Raw genomic sequence first — 19,023 nt, 5'->3', positions numbered from 1 at the left:
CCCAGGCTAAGGGAAGGCTTCCTGAAAGCTACAGGCCTGCAAAAGAATCCTCACTGCAGAGTGCTGATCAGAAAAGGCTGCTGGGGTGCGTTCTGAACTACTGCAGGTCACACAGGCAAGTTTAAAATAATTTCTCCAATAAATACTTCACAGAGCAGATTCATGACCCCACTGAGCCCTCTTATCCCACCCGTGGATGAGGTCAATAAAATAGTCTCCTACCCGCCTGCCCGTTGTGCCCATGCGCCGACCTGAAGATCAGAAGGACGCCGAAAAATCGGTGTCGATTGAAGACTAAAGGGCCCTAGCTGGCCCGTTAATTAATGACGAGCACGCGTCGGACTTCATCGCGCATCAGCCCAGCGAACTATCATGATGGCGTGCGGTGACATCGGGACGCTTGCCCAGTGTCACTGCGCATCGTTTTATGTGCGGACATGTGGGGCCTGCCCCCCCTCCCCCTCCCCACCCCTTCCACCCCTCCCCTCCCACAAACCACCCCTCCCCTCCCTCCTCCCCAACCTTCAATCCCCTCTCCCACCCCCTCCTCCCTCCCCTTCCCCACACCCCTCTCCTTCCTCCCTCCCCCCTCCCCCTTCCCCCCTTCCCCCTCCCCTCCCTTTCCCCTCCCCTCCCTTCCCCTACCCCTTCCCCCTCCTTCCTCTTCCACTTCCACTTCCCCCTCCCCCAACCCCTCCTCCCTCCCCCTCCCCACCCCTCCCTTCCCCCAATCCCACCATGCCACCCTCCCCCTCCCACCCCTCCCCTCCCCCACCCCTCCCCCTCTCCTCCCACCCCCTTCCCCCCCACCCCTCCCCCTCTCCTCCCACCCCCTTCCCCCCTCACACGCCCCCTCCCCCCACTCCTACCCTCCCCCTCAGATCCCCCTCCCCCTCCCCTCCCACCCCCTCACACTCCCCTCCCCTTCACCCCTCCCCTCCCCTCTCCCCTCCCCTCCCCCCTTCCCCCTCACCTCCCCCCTTCCCCCTCCTCCTCCCTCCCCTCCTCCCTTCCCCCTCCCTCCCCCATCCCCCGTCCCCTCCCTCCCCCTCCTCCCTTCCCCTTCCTCCTCTTACCCCTCCCCTGCTCCTCCCCCTCCCTCCTTCCCCTTCCCCTTCCACACTAGAGATAATGAGTGTGACAGGGTTGCAGACTTCAGGTCTGAATGCAAATAATATCATGTCACTTTATTAGAATTAAATGCATGTACACAACATTTGAAATTATTATTATAACTAAACAGTTTAAAGTGCTTTGAGGACTTCATATTATATAAAAAGAAGAAAGGTATGATTTGATTTTGAGTCCCAGATGTTGCTTGTTTTTCTCGGATGCAGTGCTGGCTGGATTGCGTAATGGAACATTGTGTGATGGATTATAGCACCGATCAATATCATCATTACCCTGGTGGAACAGCATTCAGACATCCAATTATGAAATGGCATTGAAGCAGCTACAATGAAGTTTGCAGCCTTACAAAGCCATCCTTGCTCAGGCACAGAGGCCAGGCAATGGACGACAGCAGTCAGAGTGAAAATGTGGTTGAATATCAGGAGAAATAAAGGACAAAGCAGTCCTCTTTATTGGGACCCTATCCACCTCCTTAAACATTCATTCCCTTCACCATTGATGCACTGTAGCAGCAGTGTGTACTATCTACATGATGCACTGCAGCAACTCGTCAAGACTCCTTTGACAACACCTTCCAAATCCATGACTTCTAACACTTAGAAGTAGCAGAGACATGGGAACATCACCACCTACAAGCTCCCCTCCAAGCAACGCACCATCCTGACTTGGAAATATATCACTATTCCTTCATTGTTGCTAGGTCAAAATCCTGGAACTCCCTTCCAAACAGCTTTGTGGGTGTATCTATATTATATGGACTGCAGCGGTTCAAGAAGGAGGCTCACCACCACCTTCTCATGGGCAATTAGGGATGGGCAATAAATGCAGGCTTAGCCAATGACACCCACATCCAGGAAAGAATACAAAACAAAGATAATTCAAAAGCATGAGTATGCATCATTACCAACAGGAAACATATTTACAAATGTTATGTCTCCAATCCTAAGGGTTGATAATTGTATCCAAAGGATTAGAGTATTCTGTTTTTAATTTGATTCCCCATTTACTATTCCTTACTCTCTTGGTCAACTCCAGATTGTTCTTCCTATGCTAAATGAGACCAAGCTGAGTGAGCAACAGACTCTCACACCTTTCTTTGCTGCTGTGTGTGTGCCAGCTTTCTCCACTTATCACACTCAGGTGCATGATGTGTGCACCTGAGTCACCATATTATTGCTAAAAAGCACATTACTTAACCCTATGCCCTCACCTTTTCAAGTTGCTGTTTTAAGAGCATAGCTAGCTCATACTGTGACTCAGCAGCCAAGACTGTCTATTGTTCTAAAATAGGCCCACAGTTTGTTCTGCCACATGAAGGAACAAGGTAACTAGACAGTTAATCGTTAAGAAATCATAATTTCTCTGCATATTTTTACATCTTTTTGCACACTAAAATGTTGAAACTCAATTCAAAATAATATCTAGAAACTAATAAAAAAAGTACAAATGTCCCAAAAATCTGAAATAAAAAACAGAGACAACACAGAAAAATAAGCAGGAAAACCAGACAGTTCATCAGCATCAGAAAAGAGAATTGTGTTTAACATTTCATTGAACTGAATCTCTGTCTGTCTGCTTCTCTCTGTTTGGGTTTTCACTCTGTCTCACGCATCTCTTCCTGTTACTCTCTCTTTTCTCTTTTAAGATGTTGAAAGAGCTGCTGTTCAGTTCCAGTATTTCCTGTGTTTTATTTTTAAACACTCAACAGTGCTGGGAAGATCATAAAGATATTTCCAAGTTTTGTAACTTCCGAGATCTATAGGAGCTTCTTTCCCTCGCGGTTTATAATTTGAGAGATACAGTACGGTACAAATGCCACGGCTACCAGAGGCACTGCAGCACTTTTACAGAAAGACAGTAAGTAAAAGAGGAATTCTCTCTGTGTCGGGGGCTTCATGGAGTCAAACAGGTGCAGGATGATCAAGGACGTCACAATGCAACTTAGTCTGAAGTTGAACTGCTGGCTTCTCTTTCCTTTGCAGCTTTCTGCATACATGGGGGAGTTGAGAGCTAATCCCAATCCAAACAGGGCTCCCATGTTCCTGACCAGACCAGCGAAGGGAGTGCTGTCAATGTGGACCCATTCTGCTCGAACGCACCATCTCTGGGCTTTCTCCACGGACCACAGCAGATCCACTCCCACCAATTTCAACAGCAGATAAAAGCCCAGAGCGAAGGAAAACAGGGAGAGGGTGATCTTCAGATACTGCTTGAAGGTTACGTTGTAGATTGCATTAATCCGACCAAACACTTCGGCCACAGCCAATCCTATGTATGAAAATTTACAATTAATACTTCAGATATTTATATCATTGGTAGATAGATAGTATATATGTATGTACAGTATAAATGTGTGCCAATAGCAGAGTCACTTTATGAAGACCTATTGTAGTGTATTTGAAATATAAATCATCATCATTTTAATACAATTTTCCATCTCACCTTGACCTTCTCAAGGGGAATTAGGGATAGGCAATGAATGCTGGCCTAGCCAACGAAGCCCACATCCCGTGAACAAAAACAAACAGCTTCAATGCTGTGTTTTTGTTTTCAATGCAGAAGTGCTTTCAATGATTTAGGGGACCTGGGGGTAGAAATTCGTCTGGACTGGTGTCGTAAAATGGGCAATTTCAGATTAGTCCCCCGATATACACAGCACCTGCTATTCATTTCCATTGAGTCCAGAGTCACTAAAGTTATCCTTATCGGAAAGTGTTAGTTTTAGACACTGCAACCAAGTAGTTATTGAATCAATTATGTTTTAATTTCTTGAGAATTTAGTTATGTAGACTATCACCAATGGGAACAGAAGTTTAAATTAATGCAAGCTAAATCAATGCACAATTAATAGAGTTTTTATTGTTATATTTTCAATTGAAAGAAGGAATCCTGACCTGAAATAACCCCAAAGATGACCTGATGTGGGAAGTGAGCAGCCAGAAACACTCTGGATGCACAGACACAGACTTGAATCAGCCAGAACACTGTCCAAAGCAGTACATGGAGACACCTGGAAAATGAGAAGGTAATTATTGTACAGTTAATCAAAGAATGAGCTCATTACAATGAAAAGTCATGAGGGATTATGGCACCATTCATCCTCCATCCAACGAGCTAATATCCATCCATATTCATTTTTATCTATCTGTACTACAGATTAAACTATGTAGACGCTAATGGAAAAACTGTAGTTTAAGACCTTAACACACAAGTACCTGCACCTACAATATCTTTATAACTGCTGTGGGGCAGTTCCTCATTAAAATGAAAAGATAAGAATTAGCAAGGTAACTTCTTAGTACCAATTGTTTTTTAAGTTTAATGCAGTTATTTATTACACTAAAATTACACTAATATAAAGTTATATCAATATGTATTGGGTTTAGTAACTGACTGAGAATCAGCTCTCCCCCAAAACTGTGGAGATCAGAATGGACATAATGTACACATGGTACAAGATCCCTAACCATAAATAGCATTTATGGGAATTCAAGTGAATCCACAGAACATTGTACTGAAACTACTTGCACATAAACATTTCTAAAACATTTATCAAGATCAGACACAACTTGATAAATGTGAGAGTGTTGAGTTTAAACATAATTAACCTTTATGCATACACACCTACAGCACTGACATACAGAATTGCATACATGTTGAACTGCATCCACACCTGTCATAAAGAGCTGCATTTTATGTGCACAAACCCATATCAATCCAAACAAGCCTAATATATTGAAGCAGTACTGTAGAAGCCTTGTATGTGTATATAATATTTTGAAATCTTACCATTTTTGGAAGCAGGGCTGCTTTTTTTGGAATCCAATTGTCAGGAATGCTGTGACCATCACATACCAGACACCAGATGAACCCATTGCATGACCAGATGGACTTCCTGTCAAACACATCATACAAAGGCTCAATTATAAAATGGTGTTTTCCATTGTTAATCATTTAAATAATACTTTCTAATGCTTTTTAACACGTCCCTTCCTCCTCCTGCACTATCCATCCAGTGTCCCCCAAGGATCTATCCTTGGTCCCCTCCTATCCGTCCCTTCATGCGAAAGCACAGTGTTGGTTTACACATCTACACTGACGACACCCAGCTCTACCTCCGCCTCCTCTCAACCCCTCCATTGTCCCCAAATTGTCAGACTCCTCATCCAACATCCAGTACTGGATGAACAGTAACTTCTTCCAATTAAATATTGGGAAGACTGAAGCCATTGTCTTTGCTCCCTGCTTCAAACTCCATTCCCTAGTTCCTAACATCACCCCTTTTCCATGCAGATGCCTGAGACTAAACCAGACTGCTTGCAACCCTGGTATCATATTTGACCTCAAGATGATTTCCGGCCTCAAATCTGTACAATGACTAAGACTGCCTATTTCCATGATCGTAACATCAGCGACTTCACCCCGCCTCAGCTTATCTGCTGCTGAAACCCTCAGTCATTTCCTTGCTACCTCCAGACTTGACCTATTCCAGCACACTAAGTTGTAATCCCACGTTGGCCCTCCATAAACTTAAGGTAATTCAAAACTCTCCTGCCCGTATCCTTATTTGCACCAAATCTTGTTCATCTGTCACCCCTGAACTTGCTAGGGTTGCACTGGCTCCCTATCAAGTGACACCTAGAATTAAAAATTCTCATCCTTGTTTTCAAAACCCTCCATAACTTCACCCCTCTATCATTGTAATCTCCTCCAGCCCCACAATCCATTGAAGTATCTGTGCTCATCTAATTTTGGCCACTTGTGCACCCCTGACTTTAATCGCTCCACCATTGGTGTTGGCCTTGCCTTCAGCTGCCTAGGTCGTAAACTCTGGAATTCCCTCCCTAAACCTCTTCACTTCTTTCCCTCCATTTCTTCATTTAAGATCCTCCTTAAAATCTACCTCCTTGACCAAGCTTTTAGTCATCTGCCCTTATATTGCCTCATGTGGCTCAAATTTTGCTTAATAATGCTCCTGTGAAGCACCTTGGGAGTTTTTAATCATGTTAAAGGTGCTATATAAATACAAGTTGTTGTAAAAGGTAAAGGCAAAAGGAACATATCCTGGAATTGCGCCTTTTTTGAATTAAACAAAAGCACAGGGGGCAATTATTTCCTGATGCATTCTCCATGGCAACAGCTCGATCAGAATCAACTTGCCAAAACCCTTATTTCTCATTCAGTATATATTGTTGCTCCCTTTGAAATTTGTCAACCTTGCGTCTGTCCTGATGAGTGTAAAATGAAAAGTTTTGACAGGATGCCTCTTTGCTCCACAATTTTACTTTAGTTGCTAATATTGATATACGATCTTTGATTTACTTCGAATGCAGAATGCAATGTAGTATTGGAGAAGGAAATTAGACAGCGAAAAGACGTCAAAAATAAAAATGATCACGATTTAAAACGGCAATGTTTGCTGTTGTCTCTTTAATGCAATGAATTGCTAATACCTGGTCCTGTTTCACAAGTGATGGGAAACTGCTGCACCAAGGGAAGAGAGGAATTAGCATAAAACTGAGTCTCATGGACCCACCAGTAAGGTCTCTGCCCAAATAAGAACCTGTAAAAAAAAAAGGGAGATTGATTAATATGTGTCCAATATCCATGATGTGATTTTCTTAAGTGTCCTCATTCTTTGCCAATTGTATTTAACTCTTCTAATAGGAAACTTCACTTACTGATACATGCAGGAAATGTGAACCATTGACTTATGATGAGTTAAAGGGGTTGGGTACAGGGTGGCCAAGAAGCTTTGGAAGGCTGGACATTGGAATCAAATTCAGCAGATGTAAGTTGGAACCGAGCCAAAAACTGGAATGCCCAGTTGAGATTTCCTAGCTCTTGCCAAGAGTTCAGTTAAAGTATGATGCCATACTTCATATGGAAACAGGGAAGGAAAGAGTTTCCAAAACTATTACATTGATCTCAGCCAGGGGTAAAATCAGATTAGAACCCTTCCAAGTTTGTTTCTTCTGGCTGCTGGGTTGACCTCTGTCTAAACACCTTGAAATGTGAACTAATACTTAAACATTCAAAGTTGTGCTAAAATAATAATTCACCTAAAAAAAACCCAAATTTTAAAAAATAACAGTAAGACATAAATATTAAACTTAAAAAATATTCATTAGCCTGAGCTAAGACCAAGAAAAATATCCAGGAAAGGGGTTAAAGGAAGATTTATTATTTTATTATCTATAATTTATCTTGAAATATTCATAATTTTAAAATGGAAGAATATTTAATACAATTTGTATAATAATAAATAATTCCCAGATAGTGCAGAGAGAGGCAGCTCCAATATGCTTTGCTGCAGCTTCAAATTTTCATAAAGTATGTCCTGAATCTCATGTCAACATTGGAAGATGCAGTGGTTAGAAGGGCCATGCACTTCCTGCAAAAAAAGTCAGTGGTTGCTCTATATTATCATTCCCGACCACAAGATCCCCCCTGGCAGTTGGCCGGAGGTCAGTTGTCTGCCCACTTCTTAGCTCAAAAGAAACTGGGCTGTAGGCAGATGAAGGTACAAGAAACTCAAGAAATAAATGCCTCAAAAATATTTCTTAAGTACAAACCTTGATCATTCTTTAAAAATTGAGATTGAAATAAAAAGATTTACTTGTCCTCAAGTCACAAGTGCCCAAGTCTCAGAACTTAAACAAGCAACTTGAGGTTATTATAATAAGAAAGAAATAAAGAACACTTACATAGTGCTTTTCATGAGCAACGAATGTCACAAAGTGCATTCAAATCAACTTTTGAAGTGTAGTCACTGTTGTAATGCAGGAAATGTGATGGCCAATTTGTGCTCAGAAATCTCTCACAAACAGCAATGTGATAATGACCATATAATCTAATTTTTATGATATTGATTGAGGAATAAACATTGGCCAGGACACTGGGGATAACTCCCCTGCTGTTCTTCAAAATAGTACCATGGAACATTTTACATACACTTGAGCAAGCTGATGGGGTATCGGTTGAACATCTCATCCATAAGGCAGCATGTCTAATAGTTCAGTAGTCTCTCAGTACTGCACTGGACTGTCAGCCTTGACTTTTGCACCCAAACCCTGGAGTAGGGATTGAGTCCAGAACCTTGTGACTTAACCTTGTGAGGCAACAATGCTACCAACTGAGCCAAAGCTAAATAGTCTCAGTCTGCTACTTGTCATGTATTATGGTCTAGTCCATTGCCCTAATGAGAGACCTTTAATAAAACTCCAGGGAGCTTTTCTGAACATACTTACCATTTAAAGATGAGGTTGAGCCAGTCTCCAATGACTGCCACCCAGATGAGTTTGACACCCACTGCTTCACAAAGGTGGAACCAGATGGGAAAGAAAACAAAGAAAGTGTTTCTCAGGTCAGCAGCAAAAGAGATAAAAGTGAACCAGCTCTGGGAGTCCTTGTAATTCAACTGTAGATACTGCACCAGTTCTACCCCTGAGCTGTGGAGCAGGTCCATCCCAGCGTCCATTCTCTGCACTTTCAGAAGTTGCTGCAGGTTTTCTTGGCTTGCAGTTTGGTTTCTGATTTTGCTTGTGGGGATTCAGGGTTTATATAGGAGATGAGAATGTTCTAGCATTTTGTTATCAATTTCATTAACAGCCAATAATCACAAAACTTTGAGCAAACCTAGGCAAACAATGTCAATGGCCTTTTTGGCAACAACACCTGCGTCATTGGTCTGACTCGAGTGAAAATCCTAACGCAGGCAGGGATTCACAAGGCCAACCCTTATGACAATATTGGAGCTTGACAAACCTCTAAAATTCATCATAAAAATGCGACAATCTCCGCTGCTTACATAATTTCTAAACTAAATAGAAGGGGCTGCGCGTAGCAATAGGAAATTTGCTGACAATACTAAGTTATGCAGCCAGATGACTAGCGTAAGAGAGATTTGTATCATTCAAAAGGTTCTGGAGAAATTAAATGCACAAGATACACAATGACCAAGGGATTCTGATGTGAATAATGCTTATTAAAATAGAAAATATGAATTATTGGAAATGAGTAACAGGTTTTGGTATTAGAAGTATCTAATCAGTGTTGAATAATGGTGATTGTAAGACTGACTGAAATGTTGTTTGGTTGCCTTCAATCAATAGAAATTTTCAAGTCTTGTCTTCTTGATATCTTACCTGTTTTTCATTACTTCCATGAGGAGTTTCAATGTAATTCACATTAGTTTCTTGCTTAATGGGCAAAATGGCCTGTCCTTATGTAATGGTTTCTTATGAAGACACCAAAGACTTGTGGCCACGACTGAAGAATGAGAAACCAACTTTCTCCTCCCCTGGAGTGTCTATTTAAAATAATGTTGGCATACCTGAATATTGGATATTTGCTGTACCAGAAACCATATTGGCTCAGAGTGGTGACCTGTTTTCTATACCCAACTTCCAAGCTCTTTTCCCAGCTTAGTATCTTTCAAAATAATCAAAGATTGAGGTTTCATTGCATGTTTTCTGATGTTTCTCTGAAATAAGCATTTTTGTCAGACGTCTCAGGAGCAAATTCAGAGAATGTTCTGCAAGACCTGTGTGAAAAATAAAGCAATAAGCAGTTTCAAGATGCTTTCTATTATACTGTTGATAGTTAAGTCACACACAGTTGACTCTTTTTTCTAATCCGGCAATAGTAGAGCAGTGCTATAATAGTCACCACCAAAAGTGACTTAGAGGTCACCAATCTGAACAGTGACAATTGAAGGGACATAGACATAAGGTAAACCTACTCAAATCTTGTTTCCAAAGGCTTCTCAAAGGCACTTCATCACTAGCATCTATTTTGCTCTGAGCTGAAATAGTGTTTTTCTACTTTTGTTATCATTTCCACTGTCAGTCAATGATTACCACTTAAGCAATCCTAGTGAAAAACAGAGTCAATGTCCTTTCTACCAACAAGACCTGCGTCATTACAATAACTGGGATTGAAGTCCTACGTATACCCTGATTCACAAGGACAGATCTTATGAAAGTCACCTGAATTGTCTACAGAAAACAGAAAGAGTTTTTTTTAGGTATTAGTCAAATTTCAATTCAGCAACCAATTTATGAAATTATTTGAAATCTAATTAATTGCTGAAATAGAGTATTCTCTCACTATAATCTTCTCTGATTTACCACACATTGTTTCCAATAAGGAACACATAGGAAACATCTAATGTATCAGTGATAAACAACCAACTGTTTATCAATGATATTGAAGTTTCTATGGAGTCAATGGTATACACACTACCGACAGATCGTGGGAAGTCTTGAATGTTGGTGAACAAGAGGTTATGGGGAAAGAACGTGTATTTTGCTTAGTATCACACAATTTTGTTTGGCTTATATATTTCTTTACAGATTGAGTCCAACATAACGTAACACAAACAGGGAGAATACAGTGGAATCTCAGTTAAACACCGTTCTTTTATCTGCATTCTTGTTGATGCACAGAAGCCTTTGAGAGTGTTGAAACACTGTTGTACAATTGTTCAGTTTTAAGTACGTTTTCCTCAGACTTCTGATTCCTGATCAGTAGGATCAATTATTTTCATGCCCATATATTCACCTCCATATTTAGGTTAATCACCAGGAGATTAATGAGAATCAGTGCTTTGGGTCAAGAGGCGAGTTAGGATCAGCATTTTTAAAAATAGCTTACCTCCGTTAAACAGAAAAATTATATATTTTAGCAACAAGTAGTGGGCACTTGGTCAGATAACCAAAATCGATCAACCAGAAACTAAAAGCTCAACCATCAGACTAATTAGAGAAACTTTCAATTATTTGCCAATTTCCATTATTCAAGATGTGTGTGGGCCTCCATTGTGGTAGATAGCTGAACTATGATCATAAGAACATAAGAAATAGGGGCATAAGTAGATCATACTGCCATTTGAGACTGCTCTGCCATTCAGTACAATCATGGCTGATATTTTGCTTCAACTCCACTTTCTCATCCTCTCTCCATATCTCTTGATTCCCTCTGAGATCAAAAGTTTATCTATTTCAGCCATAAATATATGCAATGATGGAGCATCCATAATCCTCTGGGATAAAGAATTCCAAAGATTTACAACCCTCTGAATGAAGAAATTTCTCCTCCTCTCAGACATAAATGATCAGTCCATTACCCCTAGACTGTTCCCCCTGTTCTAATTTCCCAGTCAGGGAAAGCAACCCTGTCAAGACCCTTCAGGCTCTTGTATGTTTCAATGAGATCACCTCTTATTCCTCTAAATTCCAGAGATTATAGGCCCAATTTGCTCAGCCCCTCATTGTAGGCCAACACTCTCATCTGAGACACCAATCGAGTAAACCTTCACTCACACTTCTAAAAAATATTCTACAATGCTATTCTTACTAACAAAGTGAATAACCTCAAACTTCTCTAAATTATACTCCAACTACCACCTTGCTGCCCACTCACTTAGCCTGTCCATATCTCTTTTCAGCCTTTTTGTGTCCCCCTCACAGTTTGCATTTCCACCCAGCTTTGTATCGTCAACAAACTGGGATCCATTACTCGGTGTTGTCATTTAAGTCATTACTATTGATTGTAAATGGCTGAAGCCCCAGTACTGATTCTTCACTCCTTCTATTTGCTTGAATTAGGTTGATAGGTCATTCTTCGCAGACTAGGAAGGGGTTTCTTTAGGTTCATTTTAAGCCATGCGGACTTCTTGTCCTGAAAGTTTTGAAGAATTTTACCTGATCTGTGCTTGTAACATGGTCAGTACTATAATATACTCTTTTTTTGTCAGCAATCCAACTTTGTTACAATGAATGAAATCAAAAGATGAGACAGAGTGCTGGTACATTTTTAGTATTATCTTAAATGCATCTTCAAGAGAAAACCTTAACTTTAAATGGGTTTTGCAATTTTAGACTTGGATTTTCTTTTATTCATTCACAGGATGTGGATATCACTGGCAATGCCAGCAGTTATTGCCCATTCCCAATTGCGCTTGGGCTGATAGTGGTGAGCTACCTTCTCGACAACTGTGTGGCTTGCTATGCCATTTCAGGGTGTAGCTCAGAAACAACCATATTTGCAGTGGGTCTGGAATCACATAGAGCCCAGTCCAGGAAAGGAGGCAGAGCTCCTTCCCTAAAGGACATTAGTGGACCAGATGGGTTTTAATGATAATAGGTACTTAGGTAGTCACCATTACAGAGATTAGCTTTTAAATTTAAATTTCCCAGCTGCCGTGGTGAGACGTGAACTCGCGTTTCTGGATCATTAATCCAGGCTTCTGGTTTACTAGTCCAGTATATAACCACTGTTCCCAGAATGTTCTGAATATTCTATAAATTATGCAGAATTGTAATTGTATTCTTACAAATAAACCATATTCAATAACCTGTACATTAATGAACTGGTTTGGTTCTCTGTAGTCAATTAGAAGACTTAAAATTAACATATCACTAAATTATGATACAGGCATATGTCAAATGGTTTTTCCACGCTTCATGCATTCAAACTTCTGACTTGGAATAATATCTGGAAATCGTGAAAGTGCAAGATCAGTCTGGTGAGAAATGATTCCCAGCCAGCACAAGTGTTGGAATAGAACTGCAAATCGGTACTCTTACTTCTTCTTAGGCTGTCCCTTGAGGTTGAGGATGACTTGTGTCCACACTAAAAATGAGTTCTCAAGGGCAAAACATTTAGCTGGTGGGTGAGCACTTGCCCTAACCGGCCGAGCGTAAAATGATGCGCAATAGTGTCGGGCGAGCGTCCCGAAGTCATTGCACACTCGCACGATATTTCAGTCGGCGTGCGCTGCCAGAGTTGGCAGTGTGCCCGCTGACAGTTAAAGTCTATTAGGGCCATAAAAAAGTTAATTAAAAGAAATTTTTCGCTGCCTTACGGTTGACAGGTGGGTAAAAAGGCTGAGCGACCTTTGCACTTTTTTCAGAAGCCTCATCCATGGGCGGGATGAGATTTCCAAAAGCAAACAAAAATAAAATTAAAATTTTAAAGTTGAATTCATAACATGTCCCTGCTCATGTGAGAGTCATATGAGGGGGCCAGGTTTTATAACGTTTATAAAGTCTTTACCTTTTTAAAAATCTGTTTGTCTCCCCGAGGCAGCTTTGTGCCTCAGGGAGATTTGCAAGCGCTCACCCGCGTGCATGCACCAAGGTCATGCTCAACCTGCTCGCACTCCACCACCCCACCCCACCCCATCTGCCCCCCCACCCCCACCCCCACACAGGCAGAGCTGAGCACTGAAGCTTACTATTCACCCTGGGGAGCGTGAAATCGCGGTCTGGCCCCGATTGTGACGGCAGTCGGCATCCTGACCGCCCCCGCTGAGCCCGCCCGACAAGGGCAACATTCTGCCCCAAGGTGACTGAAGACTCCAATGTGTGACCTACACTCTCTGTCTCAGGTGGGGCAGACGGTGGTAGGGGGAAACAGGCTGCCCTGGTTTCCACGTGCTCCTTTCGTTATTGACGTAGCCCTTGGCGACGAGACGACCAGACTAGAATCTTCTAATGGCGGCAACCCTGTGATGGCATGACGCCGCTCTTTTTACATGTCGGCCATACAGATGGTATGATATTTTTCTCTCAATGTTTCAATCGTTGACTCTTCTTCAGTTCCCTGCCCAAAGGCAGGTCCGACCTACAGTGCCACGACCTCCACCACAGGTAGGGCAAGGAGGCAGGTCCCGAATTCACACCAGCCAGAACAGGGAACGAACCCCTGGCTGTTGGTAAAAACAAAAAAACCGCGGATCCTGGAAATCCAAAACAAAAACAGAATTACCTGTAAAAACTCAGCATGTCTGGCAGCATCGGTGGAGAAGAAAAGAGTTGACGTTTCGAGTCCTCATGACCTTTCGACAGAACTTGAGTGAGTCCAAGAAAGGGGTGAAATATAAGCTGGTTTAAGGTGTGTGGGGGGTAGGGCGGGTGGGGGGGTTTGGGTGGGGAGAGAGAGAGAGAATGGAGGGGGTTGGTGTGGTTGTAGGGACAAAGAAGCAGTGATAGAAGCAGATCATCAAAAGATGTCACAAACAACAGAACAAAAGAACACATAGGTATTAAAGTTGGTGATATTATCTAAATGAATGTGCTAATTAAGAATGGATGGTAGGGCACTCAAGCAACACCCTTGCTGTTGGCACTAGTTTGATCCACACCAGGGCCTGAATTTTTCCTGCATTGGGTGGGCTGGGCGGGAGTGAGCTGACCACCGCCCGCGATCAGCTTGGCACCGTGATTTCATGCAGAAGGGCCAATTAAATCCCACCCTGCGTGGATCACAGGTAGCGCTGCCTGTGCGGGCGGCGGGGAGGAGGGAGACTCAGGTCCAGCGCTTTTTCATGCATTAGCACGAAAGGGCGCTTCAATCTCCCCGAGGCACGGAACTACCTCAGGGAGATTGAAGCGCTTTATGAAGAAATTAAAAACATTAAAAATTTAATGAAACATGTCCCCCCAAGTGACTGTGTCACATGAGATGGGGCATGTTTTTATTTTTCAAAAAAAGTTTTTATTCAATTTGTTTCCTAAAAAAACGTAAAGTCCGTTTGGCCTTTTCACCTGCCCACCAACCATTAGGTTGGATAGGCAGCATAAATTTCAAGTGGATGAGGTTGCTAATGGCCTTAATGGGCCTTTCCATTTTTGGCAGGTGCGCAGCCGACTCTGGCGCATGCCCGCCGAGCGAAACATCGCGAGACTGCACGATGATGTCGGGACGCATGGCTGATGTCATCGCGTGTCATTTTACATCCAGGCGTGTCGGGCCTGCCCCCGCACACTGAATGTAAAATCCTGGCCAAGCTGTTCAGCCAACTAAGCGAACTGGTCCCCCAAACTCTCGGAGTTGCTGTGGCAACATGCACTTTTACACGCATGTTGTAGTCCGGAGCTATGAATAGCAATGGTAGAGGCTCCAATTGTCTTTCTGTCACATGGCTGACCAGGAATCTCTCCCACTTTTACCACCTGCTTTTGATGTACATTGGAAGGATTTTCAGGTTGATACCCAAACTGTTTGGCTGGATTTTGAACACTCCTTCTTCGGCCATCGAGTCCATCTCTGGGATTTAAATCTGAGGCTTCTGGCTCAGAGGCAGGCGCACTATCCACTGCATCTCAAAACCTAGTTAATACAGAGGGAAACCCTTTAATGTAGCACAGCAGGGGTCCAGGGCCCTGTTGACGGTGGGTTAAGGATGGAAATAGGGGAAAATGGAATGAAAAACATTGGGGTACAGTCACATAACTTTCAAAATACAGATTCATAATTTTAAAAAAAGACTTGGGAGAATGTCAATTACTTTGAGTATTGCTCTGTATTCAATCAGGCCAGTCAACAATTTGGTGTGTGCTTGGCTGAGCCATCTTTCAAAAACTACTGGAAAACCAACTTGTGATTAATTTCCTCCTATTGATAATTTTAGAAAGAAAATTGGCACATGCTGAAGATGAGATTGTGGGATGTGTACATTGGAGTGATGGATGATCCTTTCTGGACTTTCAGTCCAGTCTAACCTTTTCCGGTTCCATAAGTTTTCCTGTTGACTGTTCCCTTTCACACAATGAATTTTTCAGTAAAGTTATCAAGAGTAGGAATTTTGTTCCAACCCCTGTCTCCCCGCCCCTCCAACATGGGACTGGCACTAGCAATAAAACAGGCAATAAATATTAATTATTACAAATAAGGGGGGTAAACCTACTTTTGCACACAATCATTTATCTGGGTACAAATTACACTTAAAATTGTGCTGTTTTCCGAAATCATGCTATGGTTCAAGTTTCTGCTCAAACTTATTTGCATAATTATTTGCATATTCACGAATATAGAGGGCGGAATTTTCCATTTTTGAAACTAAGTGTGGTGGCAGGCGGGTTTCGCAGGGCGTATCCTGCTGCTTGGAATGATGGAAAATTGCGCCCGATTCTGTGCTTGGATGCTCATTAATTATGTACAGACAAGTATCTCTCTACATCACCCGGAGGATCAGGAGCTGCTCTGCCTGCCCCAATGTTACCTGGTGGGATCAGATGTCTAGGCGCCATGTTTAAATGCCACCGAGCACACACATCTCACTCTCCCAAGCTCACCTGTCTCCAGGACATGCGCAGAGATGTCTTCCACCCAGGAGAAGAAGACTGCAAGCCAAAAGGAGAAGGCAGCACCCCGCTTCACCCACCAGGCCCCCGAGGCCTTGATCAGAGGAATGTGGGTGCATAGGGATGTCCTGAATCCCAGGGACAGTTCCAGGAAGCACACCAGCCTCAACTCTCCGGCCTGGAAGGCCATCATAAAGGAGGTCAGCGTGGCAGGCAGGAGCATCTGAAACAAAATCCATTGCAGGGGGGGGCTGAATGATCTCATCCTCTCCGCCAGGGTAAGTCACCCTTCATCCACCTCCAATATCAAATTCTAATCATGGCATCTTGTACACTCTAAGGGCTACTCCCTTCAGGGATCTCACACAACCATTAGCATGGGACTCATCAGCACCAATTAACTAATGGAACATTTCACAGTGCCACCATCTCATCTATCATGCAGTGCACTCTCCATCCTCAGACCTGGTGAGGAGCGCACACCGCACACAGGGGGCATGCATCTTTTCCAACTTATGCCCCATCCCTTCTCATCACTTGCCTATCTTTTGTCTTCATCCAAGGCAAGCTTGCTGACAGCAGGTGGGAAAGAGCTCAGACCAGGGCAGGGTGTGGAGTGAGGCAGTGGGTGGAGGGTGGGGGGGTGGTGGAGGAGGTAGGGGGCGATGACGGGGCATGCTGGACATTTCTCTCAGTGTGTTTGAGGAGGCTGCAGCTGAGATCGCTGGGGAGGACCGGGATCGTTCCCGTGGGGAAGAGGAGATCAGGTTGTCTCAGCAATCTACAACCGATCAGTTCATCACATCCTGACAATCACACTGAGTGACATGCAATCTTATATTTTTCATGCTCATCAGCTAAAGCTCTATTCTCTATCATATAGGCACCAGCAGGTTGAGGCCCACGAGGATACCCACCATAAAACCCAGCCCCCAGACAATGTCCAAAGCGGAAGTTGAGGAAGAACCGCCACAGCGCTCACCCACACCCATCACCAGCGCAGAGGCACACACCTCAGTGGGGTGTAGCTCTAGATTAGGCTCGGACTCACCTACTGGGGAACACCTTACTGACACATCTTCACAGCAGTCAGAGGCAGGGACAGGCCAGGTTTCTGGCGCTTGGAGGGCTGCTGGTGACTATCCACCCACTCAGGCCAAGACAGATGATAAGCCTCTGAGCGGCTGCCAACTCAATGCTGGAGATTAGCAACAGAAGGTGGAACATCAGGCAGTGATCTGGTAGTCACTCAGCAGATTGGAGTGAAGGATGGAGGAGTCCGTCCATGGCATGTCTGGTTTCGTGGCTCTGACATGCCAGCACCTCGGTCACCATGGGAAAGTTGACAATCGCCAGGGAGACCTTGGTACAGCAGGTTTTGCTGGATTTGCGCTCGGCCCTGGACACCATAGCAACACACCCTGATGGGCACTATCATGATGTAGACGACAGTGGGACAAGGCACCTCATCCTCCATCCAGGTGCACCTTCTCCTCAAGGGCCGGGCACTTGGGCACCCACAGGGAGGATGACTATCAGCCGGACACTCCTGGGGCTTCCTCTCAGGACACTCCAAGGGTGTCCAGCTGCTCAGGGTCCCCTCTGCCTGTGACCCCATCCACTCCAGCTGTTCAGACTGAGGAGGGTGCATCTGCTTCTGAGCAAGTGATCCTTATCAGGCCAAGTCCCTTCAGGTTTTGGGCCATAGAAACACAGAAACATAGAAACTAGCAGCAGGAGTAGGCCATTTGGCCCTTCGAGCCTGCTCCGCCATTCATTATGATCATGGCTGATCATCCAACTCGATAGCCTGCTCCCGCTTTCTACCCATACTCTTTGATCCCTTTTGCCCCAAGAGCTATATCTAACTCATTCTTGAAAACATACAATGTTTTGGTTTCAACTACTTTCTTTGGTAATGAATTCCACAGGCTCACCACTCTCTGGGTGAAGAAATTTCTCCTCATCTCAGTCCTAAATGGTCTACACCATATCCTCAGACAGTGACCCCTGGTTCTGGACTCCCCCCAACATCGGGAACATCCTTCCTGCATCTACCCTGTCTAGTCCTGTTAGAATTTTATAGGCTTCTATGAGATCCCCTAGAGAACATCCAACAACGTCATCGCAGACATCAGGGTGTAGCAGTCAGTCGGCTGCTTCCACCTCTGCTGTGGATGTCGGGGTTGCACCCAGGCGTAGTGGTAGGTTTAGGAAAATTAAGAAATTTTGAAATCAAATTGGGTCACTGTAAAAATATTGCAATTTTGTAAATACATTTGATGTTATTGTGAATGGCTGGGTCAACTTAAGACATTGTGATTATATACATATGAATCCTCTTATCTTCAGCTTTAGTCATCCTCCCACTCAGTGATGATCTCCCTCTGTGAGATTCACATTCATATGATATCAACGTTGCTGAAGATAGTTTCCACACCCTTGTGTGATTCAGGGAGATGTGTTAAAATCTTTACCAGTAGTGTGTGATTTATGTGCTTCTAACCCTTCTCACAGAAAACCATTGCGTGAGGGCAGTACATCAGCCTTGAGTGATTAGCGGCACTTGTGTGTCCTAAGTGATAGTGGAAAAGGACAAGACATGGACGGGAGGAGGAGATCCCTAACCATGTCCTCAACTCACTTGTCCACTTTAGTTTCTTTATTATGTGATGAGGGCTGCTTCAAGTCACTTCTCACATTGCTCTCGTTATTGAGTGGACTCTCACTTCCCAGAGTGAGTGCATACAGAGGGCAACGCAGACCTTTGTGGAGATCATGGCCTGGTAAATCATGAGGC

General features: G+C 43.6%; 1 protein-coding gene and 1 long non-coding RNA gene across 2 annotated transcripts; one reads left to right on the top strand and one right to left on the bottom strand.

Annotated features, from left to right (window-relative positions):
- Positions 1–1,931: 1,931 nt before the first annotated feature.
- Positions 1,932–8,657, bottom strand: LOC121269104 (glucose-6-phosphatase catalytic subunit 1-like). Its single transcript, XM_041173569.1, has 5 exons — positions 8,382–8,657; positions 6,585–6,694; positions 4,921–5,026; positions 4,026–4,141; positions 1,932–3,399 (listed from the first exon to the last, which is right to left on the bottom strand). The coding sequence occupies exons 1-5, from the start codon at positions 8,609–8,611 to the stop codon at positions 2,888–2,890; spliced, it is 1,074 nt and encodes a 357-aa protein (XP_041029503.1). The 5' UTR covers positions 8,612–8,657; the 3' UTR covers positions 1,932–2,887.
- LOC121269105 lies at positions 3,314–6,538 on the top strand. Its single transcript, XR_005941308.1, has 3 exons — positions 3,314–3,403; positions 4,013–4,156; positions 4,936–6,538. It is a non-coding gene; the product is annotated as an uncharacterized LOC121269105 (long non-coding RNA).
- Positions 8,658–19,023: the final 10,366 nt, after the last annotated feature.

Source organism: Carcharodon carcharias, chromosome 23 (assembly GCF_017639515.1).
Source record: "Carcharodon carcharias isolate sCarCar2 chromosome 23, sCarCar2.pri, whole genome shotgun sequence".
NCBI classification, from domain to species: Eukaryota; Metazoa; Chordata; class Chondrichthyes; order Lamniformes; family Lamnidae; genus Carcharodon; species Carcharodon carcharias.
This window is presented reverse-complemented; position numbering and strand designations above follow the sequence as displayed.